Source organism: Phaethon lepturus, unplaced genomic scaffold (assembly GCF_000687285.1).
Source record: "Phaethon lepturus isolate BGI_N335 unplaced genomic scaffold, ASM68728v1 scaffold33970, whole genome shotgun sequence".
NCBI classification, from domain to species: Eukaryota; Metazoa; Chordata; class Aves; order Phaethontiformes; family Phaethontidae; genus Phaethon; species Phaethon lepturus.
In genome coordinates this window covers 5,096-14,344 of record NW_010513135.1, presented here as the reverse complement: position 1 = coordinate 14,344, position 9,249 = coordinate 5,096, and the positions used below count along the sequence as shown (strand labels likewise).

The following is a 9,249-nucleotide window of genomic DNA, read 5'->3' as shown; positions in this document are numbered from 1 at the left end:
ATGTGTTTGTGCATCCAAATCAGCTCCTCAGCCCACCACCTTGAACAGCCTTTCATGTCCTCCCTGCAGCGTTTGTGGTTTCACCGCGGGCTCATGCCGGAGCAGCCTCAGCTGCGAAGGTCAATCTTCCTCTCCAACCCCCACCTTTTTTTTTTTAAAGAGCATGCAAATGATGTATATTATTGGGCCGCTGTGGTTTGAAAACACGCGCACGCACACGCACATACACACGATATCTGACAAAGCCCGTGAGGGAGTTTCATAACAGAGGGAAATATTGGGAAGGTTTTATCTGATAGCGTAAGGGAAGTCTGTTAAAACGCCTTTACTGCAGGCAGCTGGAATGACAGGCCACCTGGAGAAGTCATACAGCACCGGAGAAGGAAGCCTTGCTGGCTGCTTGCATAGTGTTCGAGACTCTGCAGTGCATCCCGGGCATTTTTTGGCTTTTTCAGTCTCTTGACTGCTTTGTGAGAGGCAGTGAGAGGGGGTCTCTCACTTTTGCTCAGGTTTCAAGCTCCTGCCTCGATGAGGGCATGTGTTAGCGTTTTGCTGGTTCTGTTGTGCCTCCTCTGTGCTCCTTTGATTCCCCCCACTCCCGCTCCATGACGTAGTCAGTATTTACAGATCACCTCTCTAACACTTGTTTCTCCCTTTCTTTTCTTTTTGTCATCTGGCAGGGGGACCCCATACCCGAAGACATTTATGAGATTTTGGGTGGCAGCTCAGTGCGCTCCATCAGTGACCTCCAGCGTGCCCTGCGGATAGACTCCGTAGGTAAATCTCCTCTTCACCAAACTCTCCTCTATTTTTTCTTAACTCTTTGAGGGGAAGGGAGGGAATATTCTGTTTTCCAGCAGGCACACTATCAACAGACCTTGCTGTAAATACAGGAACCATTCAGGACCCAAGACCTGTCTATGTACACTCCTAGCCCCCCTGAAACCTGTAGGAGTTAGACAACTAGATGCCTTTTTATATATCCTCCCAACTGCGTGGTCTGTTGAGGAACACTGGCTTCCAAAAATGATAGGAGGTGGGCAAGGTGAGTGCAAGGAACTGAGGTCAGCACTTTTCACCCTGAGAGATGCACAGGCAACAGGGCTTGAACTGGCCAAGGATCAGCTTAGGAGGTGGAGTTTGTGGTTTCACTGAGGGCTCGTGCTGGAGCAGCGTGGGAGGTGGAAATAGGGTGATAGAGGAGGAAAGGGCCGAGTGAGTTCTTAGGTTTAGCATCCACAAAAGGCTGCTGGCTCCCAGAGGCTCTTAGGATGAGAGCAGCAGAGCACGTGTCCACGGGTGAGATACGGACCAGGGGCTAAGTCAGGGTAGCGTCGCTTCACCTCCTGCCTGTAGATAAGAGCTCCGGGGGCTGCAGTGCCTCGGGGTCACTTGGCCAGGGCTGAGCGCAGCGAGCGGCAGGCGCAGTGAAGCCTGGAGGGGTCAGCACGTGGGGGAATTGGAGCACGCGCCTCGGCGGCTGGGCTGGCCCAGGAATTTATTTATAAACGGTCTCTTCAGAGCAAATTCCTTTCTATTCTAACCCTGCTCCCGCCCGTCGTCCCCCGGCCCCCCCAGCTCGCCTTCTCTCTCGTGTTTTGTCTGTTTGGAGCTTTGTAATCCTTGCCGAGACACTATCTATGGGGGAACAGAATTTCCTGCTTTTGTTTCCTATGCCAGTCCAACCACTGGCGCAGTCTCAAAAGCATTCCCGCTGCCTTTCAAAACGGCCCTGGAGGGGCAAGGGGGGGGAAAGCGAGGGGGAGGGCACCAGCTGCGTTCAGCTATTGTTTGCCTTAGAAAGAGGCGACGAGGCTCCCCCCCACCGCCACGGCCGCTCCCTGCCCTCGCCAATTCCCTCCATGAGCCACACAATGGGGCAACTTCCAAAATTAGCTGTGCTGGATTGTCCCAGGCTGGTGTCCCCCACCCCAACTGTCTTCAGTGCTGACCCGGGGTGTAGAAGGACAACCTGGGGGAGGGAGAGACCTGGTTTTCAATGGGAGATTTGTTTTAGTCAACAGTTGTTGCTATTTTCCGCCCCCCCCCCTCCTCTCATAAACTCAACCTCTGTGCAAAAAGCAGCCCCCACCCTCGTTTGATAAGATGCCAGGCGGCACAGCGTGGCGGGGTGGGGAAGGAGCGGCTGGGAAGATGCGTGCAGTCTGTCATGTCCCAGTGTCTAAGGAACAGATACCTCTCTATCATAGTTACTAACCGCACTCACGATTAAGAAGTAAAATGGGCTTCTCTTGTTGGCTTGAAAAGCCCAGGGTATGGGAGAGGGCTGCAGAGCTTTGAGTCACTGGTTTCACTTCAGGTCCCAGGTGGGAAAGGCTGGTCAGCAAAACAGAAAATGGTGCTGCGAAGCTTTCTCTTTGATGCACCCTGTGGCTCTCACCTGCTCCCAGGTAGTGACCGAGGGGCATCACTGTTTGCTTCCTCTGTGTGGAATTAGTGTATTAGCAAATAAGTGTATTAGCAAAATAATCCCAAAGTGTCTGAGGCTATTCCCTGTGCTGTCCATGCCCCATGTATATATCACAGCTGCTGCCCTCCACTGACTGCACAGGGAGCCAGGATTAGGCAGCTCCAGGGGCAGATGAGCTGAGATCCTGCTCTCCTGACCTTAGACACTACTGCAGACCTTAACTGTGGCTGCCAGCAAAACAGGCATGACCATCCTAAGCCAGTCATCCAGATACCCTCTGTAGCCCCCTGGAAGAGCTACATGCCCTTTCTAGAGCGTAATCCACCAGATACCATTTTGGGTGTCTGCCTCAGAGTGAGATGAATGGTATCCTAGAATTGATCACCTCTCTCCAGCTGCTTTAAAGGGTGACTGTCTGTTCACCTCACACGTAGATGTTGACTCCTCGGGCACATGATTCCTGCCTTGTGAATACAGCCTCTGTGTACCCGTCCCAAGTCCTTCAGCAATTGCTTCAGAGCTGAGCGGAGAGCAAAGTCCCTGCTCCCCCTTATAAGAGGGCTGCACTAGGGCAGGACTGAGGAAGAGGGATGGGACATGATAGGTATGGGAAGTCTGCTCCTCCGCACATCTGATAAACAGAGATCTTCCACTGGCCCCAAATTCTCTTTAAGAAAATTGCTCCCTTGATGCTGACGTCCATTCAGCTTCCTTCAGCTGCTAAAGCAGGTCAGAGAAGGAAAGAGCTGTGGCTGGGTGGGAGCTATCTCCGAGCGTGGCCATTGTCCGGAGCTCAGGAGGGGCTGTGTGTTGGAGTGCTCCATGGGGATTATGGGCATTTCTCTATTCAGCACTTCCTATGGGAAAAAGCAGTGGGGTGGGAGGGAACTGCTCAGGGCTGGCCTGAATGCTATCTGCCTTCCTCTCTCATCGCTGACTGAACTACCTCCAGATCCTGCAGCTTACCTTAGACTAGTATAGGGGAAAAGTAATTTGAACTATATTTTTCTGTTCTTCTGCCATAAAACTGACTCTAACCTAGAGCGGCTGCAGTGGGTTGGGAGAGAGAAAGCAAGCACTTCACCTCCCACCATTCATCCCCTTCACCTGCCACCTCACACCCCAACTCTCCCAGTCCCAAGTCATCCCAGCATGGCACCTCAGTGTTATATACCAACCTTTCTGCTGGTCCAATCTGGTCTTTGATCCTCCTTGCTATATCCTGGTTTCAGCCAGCTGATCTGGATCCCTCTGCTACTCCTCTCTGACACCAGAAAGCCCTGTTGCAGGCTTTGTCATTCTTGAGCTGGAGTTTTCCTCTCCCAGACCTGGCTGGGATCCCTCTTTCACAATAGGCTTGTTGCTTTGAACTGCCTAGCCTGAGCAAAGAGCAAACCTAGAGTCTCCATGTCCCAGCACAGCTGTGGCCTTGCTGGTGGATTTAGACCTAGCATGACATACTGGGGCCATGGCTTATCCCATATGTCTGCACTTTGCCTAGTGAGCAGAGCACAAGTGCCTGCTGTCTTCTCTTGCTTCTACCCGGTGCTATTAGGTCGTGTTTTTCCCTTTGCAGAGGAGGACAGCTCAAGCCTGGACCTGAATGCAACTCAGACCGGTCAAAACCCCATGGTCCTGTCTCGAGAGCGACGAAGCCTAGGTGAGTTGGCGGTGTTGCACCTTGTGATTGTTGGGGCACTTATCTGAGGGGCTGTGGGTGGGTGCAGATGCACGTCTGAGATAAATGTGTGGGGGTAGAAGTTATAGTGGGCATGGATGTGTAGACAGATGAGAAGCAGGGTCTGGGCCTCCCACAGGAGCTGGGTGTTACACCCCAGGAGGGCAGGAGAGGGAGTCAGGAGCTCTGCAAGCTGCTCTGCTTTAAATCCCGCTGATGTGGATTTGCTGTAAAGAACTGTCATCTCCTGCCTAGGAACACCACTGAAGTGAGAAGCACAGTTTCACTGGGGCCTCCTCCACAAGGCATGGCCCTGTCCAGGGAGGGAGCTGGAGGAGTGGGAGAAGGAGAAAGAACATATGTGTGTGTGTGAGCGCTGTGTGGGGTCTTTCTCTTCCAGCAGAGGTGGCTGCAGTGGTTGGTAACAGCTGCAAAGCCCGTTTCATCTCCCCTTCTTCTCTTGGCCCTCCACAGATGCTCTGGCGGCAGCAGAGCCAGCTGTCCTGGCAGAGTGCAAGACACGGGCAGTGGTCTTTGAAATCTCCCGCAACATGGTGGACAGCACCAACGCCAACTTTGTGGTGTGGCCACCCTGCGTGGAGGTGCAGCGCTGCTCCGGGTGCTGCAACAACCGCAACGTGCAGTGTCGACCCACGCAGATTCGCATCCGGCATGTCCAGGTAAGGGAGATGCCTCCTGCTGCTCCCTCCTCCCACAGCCCACCTCCATCCCTACCCCCCAAAGCCAAAACCACAGCGGGTCTCAGGTGCGAGGCTCACACAGCTGTCTGTTCCCTCACACCCTCTCTGCAGTCACGTCTTCTGCATTAGCCACACAGCGCTGCAGCCTCTGGCGTGGGGTGACGCGGGGTGACGTCCGTGCCAGCTGCTGGGAGGGCCAGTGCTGTCCAGCAGCTGGGGACTGTCACCGTAGCAGAGCTACAGGGCACCGTCCCCAGCTGCAGTTCCATTCGGGGCTATTTCTGTGGCTGGAGGCGGCCTTGTCTGTTGTGTTAGAGCACAAGAAACAGGATGCTTTCATCACAGGAACTGTTTGTGGTGCAAAAAGAGGAGGTGTTGCAGTGTGAGTCTCCATCCCCCTGTTGCTGCTGCTGCAGCTTCTTCCCAGGACACGCACTGGAGCAGCTTCTCCTCTTTCTCAGCCCCATGGTTACCTCCTGACCTGCTCCAGCAGCAAGCAGACACCTGATGGGTAACCTCTTGCTCTGATCCTGCCCTCCTCACAGCTACCAGTGATCTCCTCACAGCTTCCTCCCAGACAGCTTGTTTAAAAATAATACTCATCCCATACTAATCCTCTGCCTGAGCCGTAAGAGACTCCCCCAGGCAGGCAGCAGAGGTTGGCTGGGAGAGGTTGTATTCACGCAGCCCTTTTCATCAGGAAATTCCTTTCTCAGAAAAGCCAGGCTGAATGAGGGAAAAATGCGGGGGGAGCAGGAGTTGTTTTTGTGGAAAAAACAAGTGAGAGGTCAAAAGCCAGCCTGAAAAAGTGACCTGGAAATGGTTTCTTTGAGGACAGAGGTCTCTCTATTGTTTGGCTGGAAGTGTTTGTCTAGCGAGCAGCGTGTGGTCTGAAGCGTGTGGAGTGGGCTTTCAAGGAAAGATAAACAGCCTGGCTGCTTCGGCACTGGCTGAGGGATGCTGCTGGGGGCAGTGGGTTTAGAGGAATTCAATCCCAGACACGCGGCAGAGCAAGTATTTATAGCTTGCGGAGCACTTCAGGGACCACAGTCTTGTTAGATAAGCTGAGTGGGGTCAGGTCTGGCCACTCCTGGAGTGGGAGGACCCCCTAGAAAGCTCGTGCCCTGTGGTGGGATGTGGAACAGTGAGTCTTCCCTCTGAGTCAGCACTGGTGGAGAGTCCGAGGGAATTTCCAGAGTACCGCCTTTCCCGAGAAACACAGAGCTGAGGGCTTCAGCCCTGCAAGTTATTAAAGAGCTTGAGACAAATTCAGACAGGCCTCAGCAGAGCTGGTGAAGCTGCATTTGCTTGCATCGGGCCTGAGTTTTTCTCCTTTTGCCCTTCCTGTAGGATCCTGTGGGAATTAATTCTGGCTGCCCCCAGGTCTCTGCCATCACATCTGTCAGAAACAGGCTAGAGTGTTCTGCACATCCCATGTTTCTGTCTGTGATCAACCAGTCACTCTGCTTAAGCAGGGATAAGCACTATAAGAATAGTTAGGAATGGGAGAAACAACCAGTCACATCCAAACTTGCCTGGTCTAGGTCTGCTCTGCTGGTGTGTGCAGAATTAGCTCCCATACACACCGCCCCTGAATTTGAACTGTGCTCTATAAGCTGCCTTCTGACCCTTTAGGAAGAAAACCAATACTGAAGCGTACCGACACTGATTATTTTTACAGAGTGGGAGCTACAGCTGTATTAATCTTTTGCTCGCCTCTCTATTCCAAATAGGTGAACAAGATCGAATTTGTCCAGAGGAAGCCAAAATTCAAAAAAGTCGTTGTGCCTTTGGAGGACCATGTGCAGTGTCGGTGTGAAGCGGTGTCCCGTCAGCCCCCCAGGAACAGCCGGCCAGGGCCGCGTGAACAGAGACGTAAGGATCTTGGCATTAGTAGAGCGGAGGGAGGCGTGAGAAGAGAGACTGGGGAGAGAGGGAAGAGCCCTCCGCTGGTTTCAATCTGCTTAGCTCCAGTGAATCCCATGGGCCTTTGCTGGTTTATACCAGCTGAGGGACCTTTCCCAGGACGTCTGGCTGCCAGCAAGGGGCTGGAACCAAGCGAAATGAAGGAGGGGAAAGTGAGAGGTGAGGGGAAGGTCACCGTGGGAAAAGGGAGAGAGCAGAGACTGTGGAGAACAGAGGATAAGGGATAGAAAAACAGAAGAAGGAGGCCTTGTGGCCCTCTTGTTGCAGAGCTCTTTGTTGATAGTGTGTGCGGAAAGGTATTTCAACATGACCCAGCTGCCCCTCGCTGTACAGACACTCTCCCCTCTGTTTTGGCAGGCTTGTCACCGTCGTTCACCACAGCCGCTGTCTCACAGAGGCAGCGAGTACGCCGGCCGCCGGCGCAGAAGAGGAAACATAAGAAGTACAAGCATGTCAACGATAAGAAAGTGCTGAAAGAAATCCTCATAGCATAGAAGTGCTGGCCGGGGAGAGAGAGCACAAGGCAGGTAACAGCAAGCTGCTTTTCCAGTCAGGAGAGATGCTTGCCCAGGACATGGTTCTGCCCAAGCTCCTCGGACGCTTCCCACAGCACCAGCCGCTCATTCAGTGTGGGGCTACTGCAGGGCCTGGGTGTGATAAAACCTGGGTTGAAGGAGGGGGAAGGACTAGGCTGGGACCCAACGTGTGCATCCTATTTATGGCTTTATGGCTCTTCGCAGAGGTGGAAGGATCACGCTGCAACCATACTTGCTCTCTTACAGGCAGAGTGAGCCTGGCTTCTCTCTACACCTAAATCCCCCCGGGGTCCATGTAATTCATGCCTTCTGTGGAGCAACTCCTGTTCTCCTTTCTCTATTGATTCTCTGTTGAAAGCAGAGAATTAATGTTGCTCTGGGGATCCCTTTTCCTTTTATTTCATTAGTTGAGTTGGCAGAAAGACTGAAAAGCAGCAACACTTTGTTCATCTCTCTCCTAGCCTGTGTGCATAAGAAAGGTCATACCAGGGGAAAGGAGAACTGGAATCTCTGGCAAGAGATCTGGACTTTGTCAGCCCAGGGTCTGATTCTTCTCTCCCTGACTTGTATAAACAGGAGTAATTCCCTCATCATCAGAAGAATTTCACTGGTACAAGGGAAAGGAGAATAAGGCCTGGTTCCCTGTGAGAGAGGGAAAGGTGCAGAAAAGAAAGAGTAGCCAGGGCGCAGACCTGGGGAACTGAATTTAGGGAGGGGTGGCACAGCCTAACAGGGAAAGCCCTGGCCCATGACTCAGCAGTTCCAGCTCTGCTGTGGCCCCCGGAACGAGCCTGGGCCGCTCACTTCACATTCACTTCCCCTGCCTTGGGGGAGGGGGACGACGTGCTTCCATCGTGTGGCGTTTCAGGAGCTGGGGACGAGGGGTGGCCGGGCGGTGTCTCGGGATTGGTATTCCCACACTTAGACTATCAGAACTCTGATTATCCCAGGATCCTCCCGGCCAGCCCAAGGTTCCCAGGGTAGAAACGATGCAATCCCATGCAAATCTCAGCTCTGGCTCAAGCTGTCCAGGGGAAAAATAGAGAAGGTCAAAAGCCCTCCTGGGCTTCTAATCTGGCACTTCCACACAAACATTTCCAGAGGAGAAAATGGGAGAGGAGGGGAGTTGCAGGGGGAGAGGGTTACATCTTCTAATGTCGTTTCTGGTTTTGTTTCACTTCCAGGTTTATTTAATATATTTGCTGTATTGCCCCCATGGGGTCCTTGGAGTGATAACTTTTCCTCTTTGTCCGTCTGCCTCGACGTCTGATTCAGACGGCAATTGGTGCTTCCCTTTCCATCAGAGGACCTTCTCCCACCAAAGCCTCTCCTTTCTTTCATTTATTAGCATAATTTTAAAGTTTTACATGCAAAAAAAAAGGACAAACATGACCTATATATATATATGAGAAAAGAACAAAGTACAAATAAAACCATGAACCCTGACAGCCACAACATATGATGAGGACAGGATAATGCCTTGCCTGCTCCAGAGGACAGGATGGAAAATGTGAAAAGGAAAGTGGGTCCAATTTCTTGCAAGAGGAGGAGGAAAAAAAAATGGACAGAGGGCAGAAGGAGAATATTCTCCCTTCCTGTCGTGTTTCTGGTAAGGCTGGGGGCCTGGCTGAGATCAACCCTTGCACTGGACCTACATTTTGAAAACAGGCGTATCTCAGACTGCGAGTGGTGACCGATGATGGAAAATGCACTAAAGGACTTTTATCGCCCTACCTGGACAGATATATATTTTTAACGTGCGTGTGTATATTTTATTTTAAAAAAGAAAAACCAAAACCACTAAGATATACAGCATCTCGGGGAACAGAACAAAAAAAAAAAACCTACAACAAAACAAAGAAGCCAAATGCATTCCTCCCCTCCCTTTCCCCTCCTGCTCCTGGTGCTGACTGGAAGGTGTTTGGATTGTGGGGAACGAGCAGACGGCAGCAGGATCGTCTCCACGCCCCTGGCCCC

At 52.3% G+C, this 9,249-nt stretch overlaps 1 protein-coding gene across 1 annotated transcript; it reads left to right on the top strand.

The window, feature by feature from the left end:
* Window positions 1-614: 614 nt before the first annotated feature.
* Window positions 615-8,640, top strand: PDGFB (platelet-derived growth factor beta polypeptide; the record flags this gene model as incomplete). Its single annotated transcript, XM_010289310.1, has 6 exons — window positions 615-777; window positions 4,008-4,091; window positions 4,584-4,789; window positions 6,544-6,685; window positions 7,094-7,263; window positions 8,457-8,640. Coding segments are annotated over 5 exons (732 nt in total), but the record flags the coding sequence as incomplete, so codon positions are not given.
* Window positions 8,641-9,249: the final 609 nt, after the last annotated feature.